A 26,731-nucleotide genomic window follows, 5' to 3' on the forward strand; every position below is an offset into this window, starting at 1 on the left:
TAACAGCCTCTTTCTTTTAAGAATGGAAAGATGGGTATTGGGTTGTTCATAAGTCTTCAGTTTGTCTGTGTGACCAATAACTGCTTATGGTGGGGCAGTAAGAATCCCTGCTGGCTACATCTGGGGTTCAGTGTTCCTTTTCCTTCCAATCCTCAATTCCTTTTCTCTCTTGTGTGAATTCATTCAATTAATTTGTCTTTTATATCCAATAAAACATAAGGCATTGAGTAACATACAGGACATTGCTGCACCCTGGTAGTAAATACGAAGCATGTTCTTTAAAAATTACTTTGTTATTGGGCATAAAATTTTTCCCCTGTTAGCCTAGTAGAAGAGTAACCCTGGGGAGGGAGGGAGAATAGTATAAGCAAGATAATAATGGAAATAAGAAAATGGTGCTATTAGAAGGAAAAAACACTTCTGTGGCTTTCTTAGAAGAAAAGTAGACTTGAAACTTATTTTGGGCAAATCTACCTCAAATAGAAAATAATTAAATGTTCTAATCAACACAGTTGATGAGGAAGTTAGATGCATATGTTTGTTTACTGGTAATATAACTGAATTTAGTAAGACTTTTCTTGAAAATCTAGATGTATCAGAACTTTGTGAATATTGCCCAGAATTGGTCAGAACATCAAAAGTATGTTCTCTTATGAGGTTTTTGAAGTGTCTGTGCCACTAATTAAATAAATGCTGTGCAGATACTTTCTCAACATGTTCCAGCATGAACTGTCCAAAGTACACCTGTCAGAATAAATATATAGATGCTTTGTACTTGCTGCCATTGAATCAAAGAGGGTAGTGTGAATTCTTTCTTAGCTAACTAATGTGAGTCTTTTCATCCCTACACTAATGAATCCATCTTAATCTTCTGCACTGAACAAATAAAGTATGTTTCTTGATGGGTATCACTCTAACGTCTTCATTAGAAGAGCAGGAGTCTTGTTAAGATATTCTGCAATTCTGTTTAGGAAAGGGATGCTGCCTTTTCAGTGGTGATGATATCCTTGTTATCCTCGTATTCCTGTGTACTAAGAGATTCTACAAGTTGTTAGAGCTTGTGTAATTTATCAGTTTTTCCTGCTTTCCTTATGGTGTTCCCTGTTGTAAAACATAAAGGTATGGTTGTGAGAAATAGAGAAACTGACTGCATCATTGACTGAGCTGATATTCTGGAAATTAAATTTAGGAAACAAACAGGAAAAACTACACAGATTTCAACCAAGTCATTTGTTCCTTGCAAACAGATGCTTTCTGAATGCTATTCAGATAGTTATAATTTTGTTTGGTGAATAAGGCATGAGAATGGAATACAAGATCTTTCCCTGCTTAGTTCAGCCTCTGGGCTTCTTAGTCACAGTTCAGTTCCCCTTGCTATATACATCTGGGTATTTAATCTGTAGTATAAGATGATCAGGATAATTATCTAATAGCACCTTGAGATCATCTGATGAAAAGTTCTTTTCTAGGAGGTACCAACTACCTCTTAGGTGGTACTTAGTACAGGAACCTCAGTCTTTAAATACTGCTAGCTAAAGTTATTGCTCAGTAGAATAATCTGACAACTGCATAACATACCACTTCAGTGTGGTTTTTTTCTTACCATGGTAATACATTTTGAACATTACCATAAACAAGAAATAGTTTTTAGTGTTTTGTGACTCACTGGTGATTGAAGTTTCTAAATCAAATGAGTACAGTAGTGTAAGTATAATCGTATTTTTTTTGTGCAGCTACACACTTTCTCAAACTAGTAATGAACTTTTTCTGTGGTTATCTGGAGGCAGAGAATCCTTTAGAGATTTGTAAATGTTACATTCTACGTTGTCTTTCTTTTCAGCTCAGGATTTCAGTATACAACAAAAACCAGTGTAAAACAAAAAAGCTTCTAGTGTTTTGTTTGTTACCTTTTTTAAATAAAGTCCACTAATGTTATTTTTTTGTTGTTTTGAAACTTAAGTACTTGTGGATTTAGATCAATGCGGCCTTGCATCATAGTTTAAAAATATGAATTGTCCTACCACACAAATACTGGTGAAAATCATTGCTATCCAGCTCTTTCTCTGGTAGAATGTTTTGATATCAATATAAAATAAAAACTTGTGGAGACTTACAGATAGACCAGTGCCTTGACTTTGGGTTACCTCAGCCTCACAGGTTTTAGTCCTGTCAGAATTTATCTTGGAGTGAGCAGTGGGGGTGTATGTGTATTATTTTCAACCTTTTTTCCCAATACACTGCAATTGGTACAGTAATTCACTCAAACATGTACAGGTGTTCACATATCCAGTCACAGCTCCACTCTTGTATTTGAAGATATATTGGGTTTTATGTAAGAAACTAAGTGTGAAAGTTATGTCTCTAGAAAATTGAGTGATTGAATTACATATATTCAGCCTTTTTATTCAGCTTGAAAAAGTTTTTGATTCCTTTTGTGAACACTTAAACCTGATACTTTACAATTTATTCCTTTGATAATTAATATGATATACCTTCAGGTGAGCTGCCTATTTAATGCTTTGTAATTTTTTTTGTTTTGAACAAAATATTCTCAAAACAATGCCACTAGTAACTAAAGAACTGACAATTGAAAATAGTGGTAAGGCTTGAGTTTGGTTTGTAAACTTCTTATAAAATGATAACCAACTTGATCAGCTACAGCCACTATGAAGTGTGTAGTATCTGTGTTTGCAGTGTTTGGTGTGTAATCAGCTTGCAGTGAACAGTCTTGCACAGCAGTGGCAGATGAAGTAACTTATCAAAAGGACATTGGCCATGTTCTAAAAAATTAAGGGCTAAAACTGGTAAAAATCACTTGATTCAATTTAATCTTTGAGATTGTGACCACAAGGATGCTTTAGGTGGTTCTGAGAAATGGTAACAGATGGTTTTTAGAGTGGCAGTTCTGTGGCTACCTTAGAACTGGTTATTGTGCTGCAGTTCAGGTATATCTTATCAATAAGCATGTGATGAGTCTTTTAGGGAACACGAAGCAAGCATGATTTCTGTAGGATTGGTGGATGCTTTAATTTAGGAGCTGTGTCAGAAATGTATGTGATATACTATGAAGATTTTCACTGTAAATAATGTCTGAAAACATGTAAATAGCATTTTTTTGAAGAAAGTTGGCAGAGTACTGCAGGAGCCAAAGGAATGAAAGGCAGGTGCATTTACTGATTTCTGTAGGTATTGTGTTGAGATCATAACAATGAAGGAAAAGGAAAAAAAATAGCAGCTGTAAAAACTTAAAGTAGTATCTGTTTTTGTAAAGAAAGTATTTTACTCAGTCAATATATGGAAAAATCATCTGGATCTTCCTCATATATACACTGACATATCTGTGCCTTGTGTGGAGACATTGTGCTTCAGAGTTCCATGTTCTCCCTGGAGCCCTTTGTGGTAGTGGTAGCAGATACTTTATGCCTAGGCTTCATGGGCACTTACGTTCTTAAGCGTTATCCTTCACTCTGTGCAATATTGCTGGAGAACTAGACAAAGAATCCCTGCTGACCCACCTTGCTATTCAGCTTCTCTTTATCCCTTCCCAGGAACAGGTGGACAGTTTAAAATTAGAGAGTTAAAAATTACCCCTGTACTCACATGTTTTAATCTCTTAACTGAACAAGACTTTATTTTTTTAGCATACGTATCTGTCGGTGATTTTTGTAGTGACATTAACCTTCATTTCAACATTGTCTAAAAAGAGAAAATGTAATTTTTGCTTGGACTCTATTTTTTTTTTGTAACCTTCCATTTGTAACTCAGTCCAACAGAAAGTCCTTTAGAATACTAGCAGTGTAAGAAAACATTTCAATAAAGTTCATGGTAGTTCCATACTTCAAGGAATGGAGGGCAAGTATGAAGGCACATCCACTGCTTCTGGGACTCTTCATAGGAAATAAATTATGTGATTATAGGTTAATGTATAAAAATGTAATAAGCATCTCATGATGTTCTTGCATCCCCTTTTTTTAGATTTTTTTTTTTGAAGGAAATCAAAGGAGCATGGTGATTAAGAAGGTGGAGAGAAGATGCAGACAAAAGGAAGCCTTAGAAAGATGAGGCTGTTTCAGACCAGAGTATAAAGTTTGTACTCTAACAAATGTATAGAGGCTGGCAGATTGTTTGCAAATAGAGAACTGCAGTTATATTTAATTATCACAATTACTTTACTCTGGTTACTTGGAAATTAAACAATTCAGGGTCACAGGATGAAAGAAAATACAATTGGTTGAAATGATAACCTTTAAGAATAAGTAAAATACACAAAATGTCCAGTGGTTAGGAGAAGACTTTAGATTTTAGAACTCAATCTGTTACCACTGTGGATGGTTTCATTGTTACCACATAGTTTTCTTAGTTTAATAACAATTTAATAAAAAAAGAAACTTTGTTAGAGTTCTCCTGTGATCTGTAGGCATGACCAGGAAAAATTTGTACTCTTCTGTTACTGACAGTTGCCGAGTTTGATTTTTAAGGGAAGTAATTAATCTCAAATCACCTTAATTTACTATAAAGACCATTATGAGTTAAGCATAAGACGACTGTTTTTTCAAGATGTTCTTAAGCAAGACATATTTCAAATATTTTCAAACATGGTACTTGGATGGAAAATAGGCTCTGTAGAACCAAAAAGTAAGTGTTTTGATCTCTAGTTCAGCTGTCCCTAGATACATGCCCCTGCCAAGATATCCTTTCCTATAGTCTTTTGAACACCCTGGGTACATGTCCTTATCTCTGACCCCATACCAACTTTTTCTGGTTGTTATTTCTAGTCTTTTATAAATGCTTTTTACAAATGACCTAGTAATCCACAATAGTAGGAACAAACTCTCAAAGGTAAACCCTAGCCTCATAACATACTCTTTATTTCTGAGGCGTGGTGTTATTTTTGGACCTGTTTAGAAAGTTGGAAGTATTAGGTTTTGAAGTGTGTATGTGTTATAAAAATAATTTATCCATATGCATTCTACAGGAGTGACACTTAACAGCTGGCATACAGCTCTGTTTCAGTGAGGTGGGAAACACTTTTGTTAACTTTTTAAATTAAAATTTTGTTACTAGAGAAGAACTTCTGGGGAGGTGGTCTTTGGAGGAAATAAAAGAAAATCCATAATCTACATGAGGTAGAGGGGAGAGTAAAACATGTACCCCTTTTTCCAAAGGGGGCCCTGCTACAGAATTTCATTTTGTACCTCTTCTCCTTTCTGCACTGGGTCATCCACTGTGGGGAAGCACTCTTAGGGTTCACCTAGCCAGGGCCATTAGCCTCAGGAGGGCCCCATGATCTCCAGCAGTTACCCTCTAAGGACAGCAGGCTGGAAAACAGGGGGAGCATGTCGTGAAGGTGAAAGCAATAGGATTGCTACAGTAACAACACTTTCTGCTCTTCTAGATAGGAGGGAGGTACTCCTCTGTCCTCTGAGCAGCACTGACATTTACAGGGACTCATACCTAAGGATGGAGGGTGTCATTTCATCACTTCAGTGTTTTCACGATACTAAAGAAAGCTGCAGTATATCCAGGTGGTGTTGGTAGTTAGTAATTTAAGTACTACTATATAAAATACATGCATTTAAGATCCTATTCATTCTCTGCTGGTACTGTTAATATCACTCAGTCCTTTTGCAGGAGAGTTAGGATTCTGTTGTGAACCTAGAGGGCTACCTCAGGTTAAAGCTAACCCACTGAAAAACCAACCAGAAATGATTAATTTTAAGAAGGATTAGCTATCTGAGCCTGCTCAGCATATAGCGGCATGACCATTTGTACCAGCACAAGAAAGGGGACAGTGTGGGTGTGGAAATAAGCAGGTGGGAGCAAGACTGCTTCTTCTGGCAGCAGTTACAGCTATTCACTTAACTGCTTGTGTAACTGGAGCAGTGCTGTGTTCAAAGGGTTTAGGCTGCTGTGTGTGTGTGTGTGAAGTGTTATTAGTTAACTGTAAATTCATCAAAGTCTTACATGTTGAGTTTCCAAAATAGATGGGTATATTCTTATTTGAATCCTTGATATCACATCACACAAAAAAACAGGGAGCGAAGGTTCAGTAATTAGGAAAGTGGTCAGAGTCAGGGTATATGTTCTTGACTGTGGATGGTATTTTAGGCTCGGTGTGAAGGATTTTTTCCTCATTAACTAGTAATGGGACAGAAAACCTCTGTTTAGTTTCACTAGCTTCAAAGCACAGTTGTTGGATTTTGCCTGAAGTCTCTCCAGATACAATGAAGAATTTGAAGTTGAGGATCAAGTATGTTATTCAGGTACTCAAAAATGTGATACCACAAAGTCAGTCAGATTCAAAATTAAATGATTGTGTTTAAAGGTTGTTCAGAATTATTTTGCCTCAGGAAACATACCAACACAAGATATATCAAGTTAACAGCTCAAAATGATTCTGTTTATTGAGACCTCCTGGGATCAGTGTTTAAAAAAAAGTGTATTCACTTTGCCACAAGGATACTATAAAATACTTCTTTGTGAGGTATGGTTTGATTCAGGCATTTGTAACTGAATTTAAGTGCACTGTTCCCTCATTAAGTCAGACTAGGCTGCACTGAGGCACATGTGTTGAGTAACAACTCGCAATGCTCTGACAGAATTAGTAAGCTGTCTTTCAAAAAGTTGTTGCTTGCCTCAAGAAGAAAGCCAGATGTGAGTCTGGTGTCTTTTTTCTTCAGTAGATGAGTAACTACAGCGGTGTCCAGGGCGATGGAGACCACCTGCTCAATGCTTTGTGCCTTCCAAGGACCTTTGTCACCCCTTGTTTACTTCCCAGGGGAGTCACCTGCTCACGTGGCTGTATTGGGGAAGCTGGCACCTGGGAAAGACCATGGAGTGTGACTAGCCCGGTTGGAGAAGGGAGTTGTGGGCTGTAAGGACTCTCTGAAGTCTGTAGTTCAAAATGCATGGGGTAAGGAGAGAGTTTTTTAAAATGGAGGTGGTAACCTAGCACACTGATTGTTCTCCCCTTGCTGGCTGGATATTTGAAAGGTCGTTGGCCCTCGTGTTTTGTGCAGAATGCAGTGATGGCAGCATGTATCTAGTGTGGTGTTTAATGGGTTGGATCTCTTGGAATACATGAAGGAATTCCAGAAATATCATTGTGGTTTTTCAAGGGGCTGATTCGGTAGCGGTTTGTTATTGCTGAGAGTTGATAAAGATTTCTGTTCAATTGAACTGTAATTAATGTCTGAATGTTTCTGTTATGATACTTTAGAAGTAAAAGGTAAAAGAGCAGACTGTTTTTTGTGAATGAAACTACCACGTTTCACTTTCAGCTTTTAATTGTTGGAAATGTGTGCCCAGTCAGTTACACAGAGTGTACACCCCAACGTTTGTCCAGCTGTAATGTGATAGGCAGTACTCACTTGTGTGCATTTCATATGGTAGTCTGAAGTTGCCAAAGATACATGAAGTTTGAGAATTGCTTTCTTAGGCTTAATCATCCAAGTCATTTTGTGAATGTAAGAGTGATGTCTGCCATTGCCTCTTGTTACTGATCTCTTTGTCTTTCCTCTGTATTGCAGTGATTTGTGAGAATTATTTATAGGTTGTGGACATGTAGGAACTTCTCTACTGGTGATCATTTTAAGTCTCAATAGGCCATTAACTGTACTTGGCAGTTAAACTCCACACATCTGTTATTTAAACTCTTGACCTGAAACTTATGATTTTACTTGCTGATTCATGCTTGTCAATGTTTTTGCCTGTTGGAAATATTGGAATTTGGAAACATTGGGTAAAATCTACATGAAGCTTAAGCTTAGCTTTAGATTTCGCTTTCAGTCTCTGAAAATAGTTTTATAAAAGTGAAGCAGGAGTTAAAATCTTGGGAGAATCTTCTGTCATTTGAAAAATAAAATACGGTTGTATTGGTTTGTCCTCATAAGGTTATGTAAATGCTGCTCTAGAATTTTAACAAACTGGGCAATTCAGAACTGAAAAATACCAAGCCACGTCTAAAGGCGGTGTTAAAAACACCACAGTTTTGCATTTGAATATTGTTTTGACAGACCTGGTAACACTGTAATTGGTTTTTGTTCCTCAGTTTTCAACAAATATGGAAACTGTATGGGTCAAAGCTAATGTCTCAGTCTTGCAGATGACACTTAACAACAATGCTTCCTCTGTTAGTTTATACAGAATTACAGCCTGAATTATTTCACTGGAACAATATGCTTTATGTGCTGCAATTTACAGATGCAGATCTTCATGTAAAAATACTTTTTAGAAAGGTACATGGATAAATGCTTATGTAGAATGACACTCTAGAATGTCCACTAGTGTCAGACCTGCGTCTTGATTGCATGTTTGTATTATAAAGAGTCTTTTGCAAATCTGGTCTAATACATAGTGAGAAATCTTCTATGTGCAGGTTTGAGAATGTCATGTCCTTTGTAGAAATGGAAGAGTGGAAAAGATGGAGAGACTTGGAAGGAAAGTGTCAGTGTTTCAATATTTTTAAAAGGTTAACATTTGAAATTACAGTTTCAAACATTTATTGACCAGAAGACTTGTGTGGTAAGATAATCATAGGATGGTATCCTGAATTCTAGCCTTAAGTAGCAGTCTGCATTTGCCTTTTTAGATGCTTATGCAGTTGAGTGTCTACAACTTCTTTTACTAAGCTACCGGTGACGTGTGTGCTATGTCATGGTATGGCAAAGCAGCAATATCTGCCTTTAAGGACTTCTCACAAGTACAAATAGATTAGAGTAGCTGCTATTATCTCTTCTGAGGAAAAGGCAGTAGGATATTTTTGTATGTACCTGTGAATACCATATGTATATTAGTTTGAAACCCTTGACCTGTGTAGTTAATATGCTCATCTGTTTTGTGAGGTGCAGTAATTATTTGGCTTGGTGAATTCCAGAGTCATTTCTATCAGGGTAAAATTTAGGCAACTTTATGTAAAGTACGATCTCTTAATTGTTCTCTAAAGCATAATTTTTGTGGTGAAATGAGCTTTTCTGTGAAATGTGGAATTGAACTAGTGGTTATTATAAAGTGTATTCACAGAGTGGTAGAGTGAATGCTTTATTTGAAAAGTAGGGAGTGCTGCATTTGAAGGATTGACGTATCTGTGTGGTTTTTGTGATTTGTCTTGTCAGAGCAGATGAAGGCTCTTAGTTATTTCTAAAATTCCTGAACATCATGTGAACAGTGTAATTTGAAATTTTGACTTGTTTGTGTTATGTGGATTATTGAAAAATCAACTTCTGCCATCCAGAATTTGTTTAGGGTGAAATAACTCTAACTTTCAAGTCTTCCATCAGTCCTTTACTAAGAAATCAGAAGCTGAGGACCCACTATAAGAGCATTTTTATAGAAGAAACAATCTGCAGATGTTTCTGTCCAATTTGGGTGAGGCCTGGAGCCTGTCCTCCCCTTTCACCCTCCACTGCATGCACCAAGTAAAATAGCACCCTAGAAATTACACATGCCCCTGTGTATACTGGACTTGTCTGTCTTCAGAGAGAAGGAAGCCTTTACCAGGCTAAAGTAAGGGCTCTTTGGAGATACTGGTTAGGAGGAAAGTTGGAAGACTTCAGTCTTTGGCACAGGGCAATATACTTGATGACTATCATAATATTATAAATCAGCAGTTTCACAATTATGCTTCCAGGAGTGCATTAACCTTTAAGTCACTTGATGGATGTAACTTGCAATTGAGAGCAGGTAAAACTAGTAAGCAACAAAACATTTAAATCGTGTTGGTGATTGTCTTTTGTTTTTTTAAAAAATTTTTAAAACCTCTCTCAAATCTGAAACTACAAACTGGTGTGTAAACAATTACTAGATACAATTTCTAACCTTGGATTATTACAACTTCAAAACTAGAACTTCAGTTCTGTGTATGCAAAGAAAGAAATCTTGCCTTATGTGTCATCCTGCTGAGAAGTTAAATACAGTGGTCTGATGTGGGCTGGTTTTGTGGGTTGTTTGGTGGGGCAAATAGGGCACGTCAGTGAAGATTATGTCAGTATTTTATGTTTGGATAATCTTGACTGAGGGCGCAGTTGAAATTTGGAAAAGTGGAGTGAGGTTGTTAGCATCTTCATTCTCACTTCCTGTTTTTCCTTTCTGGAAAAATACAAAGTGTAATGGTTCAGATTGAGAAACTAGTGAATTTGCTGTTTGTCCGTAGTCAGAAAACAGTTTTGTACAGGCTGTGTTTATTGTAGCATTTTTGATGGTACAACAGAGTCACTAAGGAAGGCTTTCTTTAAGAGTGTTAGGAATAAGAAGTCAGTCACTTAATCTCTTTATTACCTTCAGCTGTGTACTTCAAAATGGGTTCATATTAATAAAAACTTTCCTACAGGAAATAATTCAGGTATGAAGGAACAGTTTTGTATGAAACTGGATAGTTTCATCATTTATAAATGCAGTAATAAGCCGAATTGCAAGGTTATATGCTAATCTTTCACTTGAGCCACTTAAGGTAAGATGTTTACCTGTGTCTGGAGGGCTTTTTTAATATAATGAAGGAATTCGTTAGTATGAATTTTATTTTGAATTGTTGTTTACGTTTCCTTACACACTTGCTTCTTTTTTTACTTTATGAAATGTAGTCTGTTGTGTATTACAGCTTAACTCATGTTTTATGTAACACTGCTCCTGCGATTTATGGGTTAAAATAGTGTCCACTGAACTTCATGTTATGATATATGGAGGCTATTCCTTTTAAAGTTACTCTGTGAATGGTGGTTTGGAGCTTGGTAGTAATATTTTATTTATACTATAAAATTGACTTTATGCAAAAAAAAAAAAGTTTACTACTTTAAAGGATTATGACTTGTTAATTTTGTTTTTATGTGCTATAGGATATGTTTTGGAGTTGCAGACAAAGTATCTTTGCTGAAATGAAGAAGAAATTTGCACAGGTAGCTAGATGAAATCAACTTTATAAAATGATAACCAAAATACATAGTAACAGCATGATGGTATAGCTTTTGTTTATTTCTTAACATGAGCATGAGCTATTGAATTTTTTGTGCATGTTCTTGAACATAAAGATTACATATGTATTAAATGCAGTCTTAACAGTAGAAGCTTCAAACTATGTGTTTATATGCTTTTACACTGGCGTCTGAGTGTTTGGCCCTCTAGCTTTTCATTAAAAAAATGGAATTGTGTAGCTGTCATAATGTATCAGATTATGTAATGATTAAAATTAAGCTTTGTGTTTACTTTGTGGACTCAGTTTGATAACAGCCTGTCAAAATAGTTGAGGCCTATCACTGGCCAGTATTGTCTCTTAAACTATTTTTATAGTAAAGTAGCTATAAACAAGATGTTTGCTTTGTTGCCTGCTAGTTCAGATGGTATATGTGAATGCTTGCCATGAATAGAGCTGGACTGAGGTTATTTTTGCTTTATCTATTTACTATGAACAACTTGAAGCGGTGGCAGCATGAATGATGGCTTAATACCCTTTGCTGTACTAACGCTGAGTTAAACCAGTTCAGTCTGTCAGAATTACATCAGTGAACAAGGAAGAGAGGATTTGTCTGACATGGAACATCCAGCAGCCCAACCAGCAAATCTTCTGTAATCTTCTATAATTTGTTCGCTTAATGTTATTTCCACCCGTCAGATACTGTGTGTCTAATTATTTTCAGTAGCAACTCCAGTTAAAGTCACACGTGATTCACTATCAGAGGTAGTGGAGGAAGTGTGAGTAAGAGGAGTTGAATTTATAGGTATCTTCTGCAGAGAGGAGGTCTTGGTTACGTAAAGTCAGTAGGACAAGAAATTGAGTCTCCAGTGGAGAAATTCTATTCCTGACATGTTCAGGTATAGTGGCAAGTCAAGTTGCAGGATCAGTACAAAATTATTAAATTTGAGTTACATTTTCCAAGATGAAGCTGTATGAGTAGTAGCAAATGCCTCTTAACCTCTCTGCACTGTTCTACAGAGGAGGGTGGGCTTCCTCCCTGAGCAAGCTGCTACCATTGCTGGGGAATCTGGGTTGTAAGGGTAGGTTGATCTTAGGAGTTTGGGTTTTAGCTGCTGCTCATCTCCACAAAAATCAAGAAAATAGACCACTGAACAAGCTTCATATTCTGTTTAGTAACTGCACAATGAAAGAGGCGGATTGTGTGCTGCTTGTTTAGCGGGGGGGGGGGGAAATTAAAAATTGAAGAATGAAGTTGTGTTGGGAGATTTAAAGGAAAGAACCCAGGAGAAGTAATCACTGTTGAAATTTAATTTTAGCTACTCAAGTACAGCTCTGTGTATGTCTGTAGGTGCTGTGGATGAAAGCAAGGATATATGTCAAAATTACTGACTTCTAAATTGTGTTTTCTTCTTAATGTGTGGTTAATGTTTCAGCAATAATTTTGTTTGTTGTCTTGAAAAATAGTTCATAAACATAAAACTCTCCATTAAAGATTAAATGTATGAAGATGTAGCGTTGCAGATTTGGAAATGGTGCCTTGAATCTTTCTGAGCATGCAGTTATTAAAGATTTCCACACAGGACATTACATTTGATAAATAGAGAAATTTGACTTTAAAGCCCTAAGAAAAACCACAGTCTAAAGCAAATGAACGTAGTATGGACTGGGGGGTGGATGTGTGTGTTATTTGTCTTTCTCTTGACAACTTTTTTCTGATGGTTATAGGAATAGACGCTGCAGTCAGCAAACACTTTATAGTTGTGTGAAGACTTGTCAGCTGATCCTGAAGCTGATTTCTTTCTTTTTTGAGAGGTCGGTGATGTAAGAGCTCTCATAAGGGACTGTAGCACTTTGGCAATGGTCATCTGTGTTGTGAGGCTGGTTGTGCAGCAATACAAGGGATGCTGAAGTTGTTTAAATAGTCTTTGTAGTTGTTTATTCTCTAGAAGATGCTTATGACATGGCTGACGGTTTTAGCATGGACGCAGTTCTTGCTATGTATTAATGTTTTGATGAACTGAAAATCGTGATAATAGCGCATGTATGTTTTTGCTTGTTTCGGTGATTTGCCCTTTAGCCATGGACTGAAATGTGGGTGCCCTGACGTGCGTTACTAATGCTTTCTATGTGTTACAAGTTGAAAAGCCTGAGTCCTCAGGGACTAGTTGTTCCTTTTACTGACCTGATACGTTCTTGTGTGACCTTTATTTAAATATTAGTTATTCCTTATTGTTGTACAACTCTGGATAATTGACAGAATTAATTGATTGTGCTTAGATCTTTGACTAGCTGGGTTTTCAGCGTTGAAAAGTGTTGGGAAGATGCCATTTTCTTGGCTTACCTGGGTCTGTAGAAATTTATCACTCTTCCATTGCCACCTTCATGCAAGTTCATTATTCTTCCGATTTCAGATATATTGAGGTTGCTGTTTAAAATCTCTTTACTTTGCCTAGTAGCCATTTGGCAATGCTTGCTTTCTTACTCTGTTCAGGCAGAAGAATTTCTCCTGTAACTCACGCAGCAGTGGATGTAGTAGAAGAAAGATGGTGGCTTGATTATGAAACTGTGTAATGGTAAGCTTCCAGGATTATTTGGAAGCTTGAAGATCTTCTGGGTTGCGTTCCTAAAAGTCACAAAACGTGTAATTCTACCTGAGCAGGATTTGTGATCATGTCAAAGCAAAATATGAGCTTGAAGTGATGATTTGAAAGTCTGTTCCTGATTTGAAGCAGTCTACCTGCTTACTGTATGAAATTCAGTGCAGAATTCAAGCAGTTTATCTCTCTACACAGTGACCCACCCATACAAATTCCTTGTTCTATAAAAATGGAGCTTGCTTTTACATAAGTTTTCCAAAGCTGAAAGTTTCTTAATTTTCTTTTGCCTGTTGTCAAAAATAAAGCCCAGTTTTAGGATCCTTAGTTTGCAAAAGTATACTACATTTTATTGATGAAGTCTTGTTTTGATTTTTCACTTCAACTCCAAAACATTCTTAACTTTTTACTCATGAATTGTTGCCTGCTGTCATTTCAGGTGGAAAGTGCTGCTGAGGAACCCAGGGTGCTGTGTATAATACAAGATACCACAAATTCCAAGACAGTAAACGAGCGTGTTACCTTGAACTTGCCAGCTTCCACACCACTTAAAAGGCTGTTTGAAGATGTGGCTTCAAAAGTGGGCTACGTGAACGGAACTTTTGATTTAATGTGGGGAAATGGAGATAATGTAACTGATACGGTATGGGAAAAGTGCTTGTTATTTCGTCTTGATAGCAAACATTCAAATCTTCACACCACACATAAGACTTGTCTATAATGTGTAGGGCTCGTTTGATTCCTGTAAAAATTTGTGGTAGTGCACCAGAGCAGACTGACACCACTGTTTTAACTTAGCTGAATTTTATTTTGTATTGTATCTGCATTTTAGTCTCAAAATGTGCTCTTAATTGGTATATGTGTTTAATCAGTAAACAAACTAATATGATCATTCAGATGTAATGCTAGTTTTCATTACCAGTATGTATTTTTAATAATATCCATGATAACTAATCTCCTCTTGTTTCCTGTGGTCCTGTTTGAGAAATGTTTTCTTCTCAGCAGAAGCATGCTGTGTAGTCAGTTTTCATGTTTCTTGGACCTGTTTGAATTTACTATATGCAAAAAAGTATTACTTCTGTGCTTTATTGTGAATCGATGTTGGTTTTAGTTAATATGATTTCTGTAGATGCACCTAGTAAACTTTGTAAGATTCCTTAAGAAATAGACCTTTTAAAAAAACAGTGTTTGGTTGTTTGCTTTTTTTAGCAGACTCCAATAGATCAGAAGAGTGACAAAACTATTCTTGATGCTGGTTTTGAGCCAGGGAAGAAGAACTTTCTGCATTTGACAGACAAAGATGGTGAGCAGCCTCATATAATGCCGGTAAGTAAAATCTTCACTTCACTACACAAGCTCCAGTGTTGTGGGGAGAGAGATGGATGTTCTGTGTATTGCTCTTGTGAGATCAGAAAATAAAATAAAATTGGGCTATATATTTCATGCAGTAAGCTTCTTCAAGAACATTCTCAACAGACTTTTAGTCTTCTATTTTACACTACTAGGTTTCTTCTGAGTAGGACCAATCCCATTAGCAGTGATTTGCTGTCACTTTTTATTCATGTTTGTCAAATATTATGTAATGCTTTGCTGTGAGTAATTTTCTAAGGTTATGTAATTAATTAATCTTTGACATGTTTCGAGATAAGTCTTAAGAATACAGGTTTAATCATATATATCTATTCCTTTTCCTCTGGGTGTTCGAAAGCAGTATGAGGCCACTGATAGAAATCTCAGAAGCGGCAGCCCTGTATCAAAAGCAGTTACCTGCTGCCAAATTTACCTTTAAGGAAAAAATAAATATAGAATAGAAGAGTTACTGCCTGCCATGACAAAATATTTGAAATTTCTTATTTCTCACATACATGATGCAGTGAAAAATAAACACAGCTGCAGTTTATTTAAATTAAGGATTGGATAGACTAGTGATATATTAAGATTTATTACTCAACTGTCATGACAGCATAATACTGGCCTACTTAGCCTTTGTTGTGGACATCGTTATCTGTAAAGGGGAAGAAAACTTGATGTCTAATAATTGTGCACAAGATCAAAATTTGAAGGTGATTCTGAAATAATACTGAATTGTAATTTTTTATCTCTGGGAAAAGAAAAATGTATTTCAGTGCAGAAAACTTGAGATATAGGAGTTGCTAAATTGCAAACTTGGTGGTTGTATGCATTATAGCACTGTGTCTGCATTCTAAAGGGCAGTTGCTTCCACTAATGCAAAGAATTATTTCTTAAGGGGATGAGAATTTGGAGGGCAGAATTAAAGTTACACAAGCAACTGTATATCTGCAGTTTTTAAAAATTTATGCGATACACTTAACAAAATTGATTTCTCAGTCATGAGAGAAAAAAAATAAAATTTGTAGGTGTTTCAGTAAAAATTTGTTGTCTAATTTTTGCATAAAATCAGTATATTTATGTTTTCAGGAGGAGTCGAGTACAACAGATGACAGTGTGCAAGACAGATTTATAGGCCCTCTTCCAAGAGAAGGCTCTGTTGGCTGTACCAATGACTATGTCAGTCAAAGCTATTCTTATTCTTCAGTCCTGAGCAAATCGGAGACAGGTACAGTGTTCTCTCTTGTAAATGCTAATCTGTAATTATTTTAGCATCTTCTTCAAATAGCAGCACTTCAAAAAAACCCACATTACTACTACATTTTCCATCGTGTTTCCTACAATATTCTCGCATCACTTGAACAGAAGAGCTGTGTCCCATCCTTTCCTTCCTTGGGACAGTGCAGTTCAGACACTCTGTCAGGGGCCTTCCTTTTCAGTTTAGTCTGCTGCTGTGTCCCTAGCTGAGCAGTCAGCTTGTACTACCAAAAAGTGTTCGCCTCGAGCTGTGTCTTCACTCACAGCTTAATGAGTACTCTGTTATAGAGGGGCTGTTGCCAAATCTCTGCCCTCTGCGTGTTAACTGGAGTCTTCCTACTGCAGGCACTGGTTGCAGTTCCTCTGCCTGCCCCGTGATTCCCCGGGCGGCTCATCCTCCACCAGCGAGGGCAGACTCCCTCCGGGAGTGAAGGGCAGCTCTGCCTCGCAGCGGTGCCAGGGCACGGCCGGGGGGTGCTGGGTGCCGCCCTGCGCAGGGGGGCAGGAGGAGACAGCAAGTCACAGGTCAGGAATGAGACGAACTCCTGACACTGAATTTGGGAGCAGACAAAGATGACATTCATCACGCCAATTGATGCGTGTTCAGGCATTTTTTGAGAGATAAGAAAGTTTTTCTACCACGTACCTTTTTTCATTTAATATAACTGAAAAGATGACTTGTATAGAGTAGAGAAATAAAATACATGTTTTAACTCAGTCTCTTCACAGAAAATGCCTGCGTTCTGTGTGGAGTAGCTGCCTTTGCATTGCTAGTATGGAACTGAGATTTATTGTTTTAAAAATACTAAGAGCTTCAGAATATAAACAGACATATTTAATTTCTTTATTACGCTATGCTTCAGTATATGCTGCTTAATTATATTGTTAATATTGTATGTTTTTATAGTTACATTGTTAATACTGTGTATTTTGGAGAAAATTTTAAAATTTGGTAAGATGAATATAAGTAAATCCTTTAGCTAATAAAAATGACACTGGTATTTAGTTTTAATTGCTTATTATGGGAGAAGGCTTTAAAATATATATGTGGGGGCACTAGGAGTTTTTTATTTATAGTTCTGAAATTATATTACAAACCAATGCAGATAAAATTCTATTTACATTATAACTAGGATACTTTTACTTGACATCAGGCACTAAGTAACTTAGTACACAATTGTTTCTTAAACTCTTGTTTCTTCTGTAAAGTGTTTAAATCTACTATTAAAATATTGTTACCTACATCCCCACTGGTGCAGTATTCAACATTAAATGTTGGTGGTTATTGCGAAAGAATTCACGATCCCTAAAATAGTTTTGGTTATTCAGGGAAACTAGTTCTGTTGTGTAAACTGTTACACTCTTGCTCTCAGAAATGAGCCATTCTAACTTTCTCTCAGTTTTTATACTGTGAATAACAATAAATGGTAACAGTTGGATGCAGTTCTTAAATATTATTACAGAATTGTTTTCTTGTCAAATGTTTTAACTCTGAAAATGATTTCCCATCTTTTTGCATTATTCCATCTATTGTTCTTGTATTTTTAGGTTATGTGGGGCTAGTAAATCAAGCAATGACTTGCTACTTGAACAGCCTCCTACAAACACTTTTCATGACTCCTGAATTTAGAAATGCATTATATAAGTGAGTATATAGAATCAAAACCTGTTTTTAAATTTGTGCTGGTATATATTGGTAGGAGACCCTTTTGCATTCCTCCTGTCAAAATTTCCTTGTTTGGATACTGAAAAGCATACTTGAAGCCAAGTTGGATAGGCTTATAAATTACATCTGCTTAAAAGCTTCAGATTTTTAGTAAAATACTAATACTTTATTGGTTGTGGCATGGACAAGCTTTTTAAAGAATTTGTCCCATCTTGAAAACATCATATTTGAAATTAAGTTTGATACTAAGTGCGGTTCATGTCTGTATTTGTGCAGTGAACGTCTTCAGAATTATTTTGTTTGTTAGATTTGTACATTTAAAGAATCAGTTGTCATTTATTCTTGTCATTTACTGCAGAAGTGGAAAGCAATTTAATCTTACTTTTCCCAAGAAACAGAGCTTCAGTTAACCTCTAATCTGGCAGACCTCTTGAAATGTAGTAAAGGCTGATTTAAATGCCTTTTTGAGTAATGTTTTCAAAGCATTTTTAATTGTCAAATGTCTTGTGCATAGATGGGAATTTGAAGAATCTGAAGAGGATCCTGTGACGAGTATCCCCTACCAGCTTCAAAGACTGTTTGTTTTACTGCAGACCAGCAAAAAGAGAGCAATTGAAACAACAGACGTGACACGGAGTTTTGGATGGGATAGTAGTGAGGGTAATACGCAGCTATTAAGCTTGTGTGATTTGCTTCAGCAGCTGCCTGTTAGGGGCTTAAACTGCTGTCAATAGGGAAAAATACTGGAATAATTAAAAATAATTATTAGAATCGAGTGCTTTCAATGGAAACAAAATAGCCTACATGGATACTTTTGTTGTGGGTGTTTGATTTTTAAAGAAATTATGTCTGAGTTTTAGACTGTTAAAGTAAAAGGCATTATATTTTTGTGATTAAGCTGCCATTGTGGTTGTTAATTGTTTCTAAAGAAGTCACTCTATGAGAAATTTGCATCTGGTTTAGAATCACAAATGTCAAATGCACATGTTTTACTTCGGTAGAAAGTAGTACAGAAAATTTCATAAAATCAAACACTGTTTTTGTCTTTTTGACACTTATATGGTGTAATTTTGCTGCATAACCTGCTAATTGTTCCGTTGAGTAATCACATGATGGCAAGGAGTTGAAAATTGAGTTGTAGAGAATCAGCGCAAAGGGGGAAATATGTCAGACCCCAGGTTATTTTATAACAGTGCCTATTAGCATTTCTGTATTACATGTTCTTATGTACACAATTCTTGTTTATGCATAATCATTGTGAGCAAGCTGGCTGCTTACTTTTCTGACTTAGCTTCTGAGGCAGCTGCTTGTGGAATTGAATGCTGGACCAATAGTGAATAGTTTAGTAAATAAGAGGTCCAGACTTAAACAAATTGGTAGATTTCTGGAAATTATTCTCAGGCTAGAGTTGGCATTGGGGCTAATATCATCCATTGTTTTAATTAAAATTCATTTCAATTTCTAACAGCATGGCAGCAACATGATGTACAGGAGCTTTGTAGAGTCATGTTTGATGCTCTGGAGCAGAAGTGGAAGCAAACAGAACAGGTAAGCGTATAAAAATTTTCTTCCGTTCTTTCAGTGGGTGGTACTGTTGGGGGTGGTTTTTTTTTTTAAGAATGATTGTGAAGAACATTAACTGAATTCTAAATCCCAGGTCATTGAAAGTCTGCAATAGTTGCCAGTTTTCCTGTTTGATGCAATAGTTTCTACTGTAATGTATGAATTTCAAGAGTGTGTTACTTACCTTTTCCTCGCCCAGTTAAAAGTCAGATATTCAGAACTCAGGATACTTAGTCTTTATTTGAAGCACAGAAAGTAATTGTGTAACTCCTGTGGTAGGTTCCTCGCTGTCTGTATTTATTAGGCTGCCTTCTGGCTCTTGCCCACTATTCTGATGTAGGAGAAGGTTAGGGATATGTTCACAATACATGCTACATTCTGGTAAGTGGCCAGCTGTCATAGGCCAGTCTTCAGGTCTGTAGATTGCCAAATACTCGCTTTATCTTTCTGCACCTACGTCTGGAGACAAGGAAGGACTGCAGTATCGATCTGTTAACAATGTCTGCAAGATCAGGCTTGTTTTTAAAACATAAACTTCAATTTTGGTAGTTTTGTAGTCACTCATAAGACGTGACTGTAAAATACACTGATTCTTATCTAGTGTGGCTTGAGAAGCTCGTTTGATACCTTTTGTGTAGTGGTGGGGCAGGGGGAAACAAGAAATCAAGAGATGGATGTCCTGCTGGGAATAGTGTTCTAAATGTGTAGCTGTACAGTTAAGACTTAATTAAAAAAGGCATTTTCTTGTAAAACTGAAGAGTGGAAATATGTTCTGTTTCAACTGTTTAAAGCTCGGTGGAATATCTGTTTGTTTCAGGCGGATCTCATAAATCAGCTGTACCAAGGCAAACTGAAGGACTATGTAAGATGTCTAGAATGTGGCTATGAAGGCTGGAGAATCGACACTTACCTGGATATTCCTTTGGTCATCCGGCCGTACGGCTCCAGCCAGGCGTTTGCTAGCGTGGTGTGTACTATTATGCTGACTAATAGTGCATCCATACACACATAGAATACATAATGCGACAGTGGTATAATTTGTTACATGGTAAGTATCATCCTAGATACTCCATCTTGGGGTGTTCGTCTTTGTGCAGTGAACCAGCTAGCAAGTTCTAGAAGATTTTTTTTGGCTTTTTGGTTTATTTTTTGTTCTGTTTTTTTTTCTTTTGCCCTTCAATGAGTCCTACTGGTGCATGTTATAAGGGGAGGGGAAATGCAACTTTATTGCCTTAGGGCTGCAGTAATCAATTATTTTCTTCCTGATAAAAACTTCAGCACTTACTTGAGATATTTTTATGAGATCACTAAGTTTTATTTTGGTTGTTCTCTTTATTGGCACATCTGCTAAATTTTCATAGCGTTGTTGAACAGCGTAGTGAAAGAAATTTTTAGTTTAATTGCCATGTTGTTGCTGTGCTTTTTAAAGTTCACTTCTGAAATACCATATGCTTTTAACAAGCAATTTAACCATAGAAAGTCCTATCATCAGTGTTCTTGGTCACTTTTGCTCCAACATTACTGATGTTGGCAAGCATATATATTGCTTAGTAAATCTGTGGAAGTTTTTTTCTGTTCTATTTTTTCCACCCCCCTGCAAAGAAGTGGTTACAAACTGTGAAATACCACTGTTGTGGCTTAAAATACCTGTACTATGGATGAAGTTGTGAGGGGAAAAAAAAAGACTAAATCAAACAAGTCTTTCAGTAAAGGTTATTTTAAACAAACATTTGTGTAATTGGCTTATCAGGATTATTTATTATACATAAAGTATTTTTCCTTTTGTATTTGGTATGCTGGCAATATTTTAAGCACTAATGGTCCGTAATTCTTAACAGTAATTCTGTTAAGAATCGTTAGAGTTAGGCTGAACTGTAGCGTAGGTTCAAAGTACTTCATGCTTTAAAACTTTAAATACCAATATTGAGAAATAGTAAAGATGAGGGACGTTGATCTCACAAGAAGGATTCAAGTTAGTAAAGTCCTTTGAATTCTTTTTAAGATTGAATGCAAATTTTTTTAGAACTATCCTGCTAATTGAAGCTGTATTGATACAGACTGATACTTTATGTAGATGGCTTCCCTTTTCACCTTTTAAAACTCATTTCTAGAAATACTATCTGAACCAAATTTTGTGGTAGTTTTTATTCAATAATGAGATTTTTCTGATCCATCAAAGTAATGAAAGCTATTCAGTTCATGTAGTTGTATTCCGCATTTAACAACGCATTGCAAATGTGTTTCAAATTGAAAACTTTTTTTTCCTTTAGTCAAGAAGTCTATAGAGGAATGCTAAAAAAGGACTTTGTATATTTGTAAAAAGAGAGAAAGCTTGAACAATTAAGAACCTGAATATCAGATTACTTTTAGTAGTATTTGATATTTCTCCTGTAAATCAGCACTTACTGGGTTTACTACATTGAGGAAAATAGTTTAAGATTTTAGTTACACAGTTACATGGTTGCAGTTTGTATTGATGCTTCAATTTTTGAGCTTTTTAAATTCATATTCTGATTATATTCAGTTGATTCTCCTCCCTGCATTTGTATTACCTATAGCAGATGTAATTTTTAGTTCTGTAGTCTTCAACAGTGGGGAGATATGGAGGATACTTGCTTTTGGAGAAGGGAAAAATCGCCTGTTTCTAAATGGAATTCTCTGAAGGTAGTATCCTCCATTGATCCGTAGATGTTGGTGATTTAGTAGGTGTAGGTAAAAGGGTATGAGTGAGAGATCAAAAACTTCACACATGCGCTAATAGGGCTTATAGAAGGGAATATAAAACTTTTTAGACCTTGCTAGTCAGCTCCTGAGGGAACTTGCAGCAGGCGACACAACCCAAGATAGGGGATCTAAGGAGGATACTACCTTCAAAGAACTCTAGTTAGAGGTAAGTGATTTTCCATTACTTTCTAATAAGAGAGAATGGATGTACAAGCTGTAAGTAAGGTTAATCCGTAGAATGCCACATAAAGTGCATTATCCCACTGTTCGACATTGTGTACTACCAAAACCATGTGGATACCTGAAATGTTGCATTTATCTATAAATATGTATGTATTACTTCTGAATACAGGGAACATTGAAGAACTGGAAAGGATAATGTTATGCTTCTTAATTTCCTAATACAAACTAATTCTGAAATTCTTTGGTATGTTTTTAAGGTTTGCATTTTGAAATTTTTTTTTGATTCCCCACTCCGTCCCCCAAATTGATGTAGTAAAACTATATAGCTACAAACTCATTAGGGCAGCTCAGGGGCACCGAGATCTTGTCAGTACATATATCTCAGGATAGTTTCTGAAAAAAATGTGTTGTTGAAGGGCATGGTTTAAAAAAATCTGAGTCAGTTTCTTCTTGAGGTGAGTAGAAATACAGACCTAAAAATATATAGTTTATTTCAGGGAGGTAAACAGGAGCAGTAATTCACATACTGATTTTTGTGGGTACTAGTATCTTTTTGTATAGATTATAACTGAATTATAACAGCATTAGACATAAGCAAAAAAGATTTTTCTGACTGCCAAACGTAAAAATTTTGCAAGATGAAGAACAGCCAAGAGAAGAGTGTATGCAATGGGGAGCTAGCTGGCATGCTGAAATTATGTTACTGGAAAACAGTGGAAATTACTTTGTAATGCCAGAAGACTTGTAGTAGTACAAGTATTCTGGAGATGTAGCAGATACAGTTCTATTTTATTAAGTGTTGTTAGTTTCCACTATCTTTTGTATGGTAGCTTTTTTTTTGAGGGTGTAAGTATGCATACGAGGAGAGCATTTTTTGGCAGAAGTCAGTTTGGACTTCTCTGAACTTTGTGGTGTCCTTGCCAAACTTAAACTGTTGAAGGTAGCTAGAATGTGGATGGTGTGATATTTACTTCTAAACTAAATTGGTAATAACAAGGTCTTGTATTTTTAGTGGAGCATATTCTTTGGACATGGGAAAACTGAATGAGCTCTGAAAATCTGAGGTGGCAATTAGTTTCCAATTTTTTCCAAGAGCAGTTTTGCCTAATTGCTATTTATTGTGTAACTCTTCATAAAGGTTCTGCTACTCCTGTTCACAGGTTTTACAAATTTACACATTTACAAATGCTTGCAGTAAGATACCTGTTAAACTACTGACTATAGATAGCATAATGCATTTTTGTGGAGGAGTGTGTGTCCAAAGTACCTATCTTTAACCAGACAAAATTAGTTTGAACTGTTTGTTATGGCATTTTAGCATGCTAAATTTTACAAGTCTCATAATCAGAACATTAAAAACTGGCTGGAGAAGGCTCTGGACAATGTGCTTTAAGTTGGACCCGCTTTGAGCAGAGCGTTAGGATCGGATGATCTCCAGAAGTCTCTTTCAGCCTATATTGTTCTTTTGATTCCATGAACTGTAAAAAAGTTTAAATAGCCTTTGTCATACTAATCTATTGCTTGATCATTTATAGTATATTTTGAAATGTGTTGTGAATGTTGGAAATGCTTGGTAGCTCTAAGGCTACATAATAGTTACCCCTTTAAAGATAACTTCAAAGGTAACGCTTACGCTAAAAGTAAAGTTGCACAGAAATGGGGGATGTCATGTGATGGGTTGTGCAGCATAGAAGCTTTGTCACTGGTTTTGCTGAGTAAACTGTTCGAGTAGAAAATGGTGAACTGCATGAGAATAGGAATTGTATTAAGAAACATCCTGATCAGCAGAGCTAACTTTGGTGTAAAGATTATGTAGGAGAAAACTGGAGGAGACACAAATGGGTAAACCTGAGGAATGGTGATGTTCCTTATACAGGGATTGAAAAACACCTGGGTATTCATATAGCTCGAAAATAACAGAGTACTCGAGTTTTAATTGGGTTGTTCAAAGCACAGCTCACTCTGTGTGTAAGCAGTGAAACCGCAACAGTAATGTGATAATACTTCATTCAGTTCCTGGGGGTCTGGAGGATCATTGCTTTTTTCCATTTATCAACAATTTATCTATGCTTTCTTGTTAAATTGCACATCACATGAGTCTACATAAGCATTACATAATCTTTTATGTCCCATCACTCCTATATTCCCACTTGTTCATGTTGATGCATGAATTGCAACTTTTTTCTTACACTTGAAATATATTTTTTATTGCCTTAACTGGCCATTATGTCATGCTTTCTATGTTTCATGTTTTCATGTGTCAGTTATTAACTTTTTTTGCTTTCATTTAAATAGTTCTGATTATTAATTCCTTAACTAATTTACAGAAAAGTCAAAATGCAGTAATCCATTTCTTGCCTTTTTTTAAGCAGAGTTAAAACGTAGTCTTCTTTCTTACATTTTAGAATGAGATCCTCACATTTTAGTGTATAATCCTACTAAACAGTAGCTGTTTGTTGCCCTTGAGTAAAAAGAACTCAGCCTCTCTAGTGTTTAGGAAGTAAATACATAGACAGCAGTTCAGTTCAGAGTCCCTAAAGTGTTTTCACGTGCCTACAGAGTGTTTCTAAGAGCTGTGATTTCAGGGCTCTTCAAAGACTTTTCTGGCTGGATCCAGAAACAGTGAGGTGACTGCCTGCAATGTACAGTTCTGTTCCGTTTGGCATTTTTCATTTATGAGGGGTAGTCACTGGAATACAGTCATTTTTTAAAGACTTCCTTTTCCTAAAACAGCAAGAGAGCTTTTGTAAAACCTTTTTTTTTATTATGGTTCTTGCTGCTTCCCTGAGTTCTCAGAAAGGGAGAAGGGAAGAATTGGAGGCTTTTTGAATAACTAGACATATTGATTTCCCCCCAAAGTGTGACTTATCGAACAATGTTATTTAAATAGCAGTCTGAAGCTCTGTGGCAGCCACATGATGAGTTTGCTCTGCCCGGTTAAGCCACTTCTTAATTGTTCAGACTTGAGGTAACAGCTACAGTCCCTCATAAGAGACGATAATTTTAAAAGCATTTTCTGTTCATATTCTTTGCTTTAAGCAGAATATCTAAATATGCAAGTTGTATTTGTTTTCACCTCCACAGGTGAACAGAGCACTTGTGGGTTCCCCTTGGAGTTCAGATACCCAGAGCCTATTGGCTTGCAAGCTGTCTGGGTTAAAGGTTTCCACTGTTACAATCTCTGGGAAAAATTCTTAACCAAACCCATCTCAATATTCTTGGTGAATTTTGTTTGAATAAGTTTTCTCTCAAGTATATATGATTTATGTGCAATATCATTGTTGCAAGTTATGTTGGGAGAAGACTAATGATTGGTTTGGTTGTATTTTGAATATTGTTTGCTGTGGAGAGGAGGGAAGTAGAAACCATTGAACTCCTGGATTTGAGCATTAGTGACAGAACAGGCAGCTGTCACAGGACAAAATTCCACTTATTGGTCAGTTGCCTGTACACTAGGGAGTGAGTTCTGTCTTTATAGGAGATGGCCATGTCTGATTCTCACCCCTTTCGGGGTGAAGCTCAAATATTCTCCATGTGTCCTCACCTTTCACTTGGAAGTAGTATCTTCAAATGTAGTTTCTTAAGTCCCTCTGCAGAATGGCACTCAGGCTGTCTTCAGGCAGGGTACTGAGGAATTGAGTAACGTTTTTTCTGCCACCTCCCCACCTCCACTCCAGTAATTATTGGGTGGTATCTGTTGGGGAAAAACTCCTAAGATGCAAAACCATCTCAAAATTCTGGGAGAACAGAGTCAAAGCAAGGTTAAAAAATAAGCTTGTTTTCACAGCAGTGGACTGAACAGACATGACTAAATGTGATGTGCAAGGTAACAGGAGTAAATGTCATTTTATATTGTATGTTTATTAAGACAAAGACAATTGGGTTTCATCAGATACTGAATGAAATGCAGTTAGCAGTAATTGTGGTTTGACTGTTTAACCTTGGGCTGGGTAGAAAGGTTGATTTCTCTTCGTAGGTTCCGGACTCTGTGTCTGTATCAAAGTTCATGTTGATCAGATATTGGTTGTAGATTTAGTTTAAGTAATGTGAGTGTGTTTGCAATTTCATTGTAAATTTATCATTCTGATCTATACTACAGAATAAACATTCTTTAAAAATCAGGTACCATTTTTTTGTTACTAGGAAGAAGCACTGCATGCTTTCATTCAGCCTGAGATTCTCGATGGCCCCAATCAGTATTTTTGTGAACGATGTAAGAAGAAATGTGATGCAAGGAAGGTAAAGACTGTCCAAATCATTTGTGAAAATTACTTTTGGTAAATAGCAATCCTGACAATGGTAGCATAATCTTGTCTTTGCTTCGTTTAGGGTCTGCGGTTCTTGCATTTTCCATATCTGTTGACATTACAGTTGAAGAGATTTGACTTCGATTATACCACTATGCACAGAATTAAACTCAATGATCGTATGACTTTTCCTGAGGAGTTAGACATGAGTGTCTTCATTGATGTTGAAGATGAGGTAAAA

At 36.4% G+C, this 26,731-nt stretch overlaps 1 protein-coding gene across 3 annotated transcripts in view; it reads left to right on the forward strand.

Moving 5' to 3' along the window:
* The window catches only part of USP47 (ubiquitin specific peptidase 47), a 51,686-nt gene that overhangs the window by 2,721 nt on the left and 22,234 nt on the right, over window positions 1-26,731 (forward strand). The window contains exons 2-11 of one of the 3 annotated variants that reach the window (XM_074918247.1): window positions 10,830-10,889; window positions 13,940-14,143; window positions 14,710-14,826; window positions 15,940-16,078; window positions 17,656-17,752; window positions 18,288-18,433; window positions 19,242-19,321; window positions 20,154-20,303; window positions 26,387-26,482; window positions 26,573-26,725. In XM_074918247.1, the coding sequence (XP_074774348.1) occupies window positions 10,830-10,889; window positions 13,940-14,143; window positions 14,710-14,826; window positions 15,940-16,078; window positions 17,656-17,752; window positions 18,288-18,433; window positions 19,242-19,321; window positions 20,154-20,303; window positions 26,387-26,482; window positions 26,573-26,725 (1,242 nt within the window). The remainder of the gene's footprint in view (window positions 1-10,829; window positions 10,890-13,939; window positions 14,144-14,709; window positions 14,827-15,939; window positions 16,079-17,655; window positions 17,753-18,287; window positions 18,434-19,241; window positions 19,322-20,153; window positions 20,304-26,386; window positions 26,483-26,572; window positions 26,726-26,731) is intronic. The other 2 variants (XM_074918248.1, XM_074918249.1) reach the window with 2 other exon arrangements.

This window comes from Athene noctua, chromosome 14 (assembly GCF_965140245.1).
Source record: "Athene noctua chromosome 14, bAthNoc1.hap1.1, whole genome shotgun sequence".
NCBI lineage: Eukaryota > Metazoa > Chordata > Aves > Strigiformes > Strigidae > Athene > Athene noctua.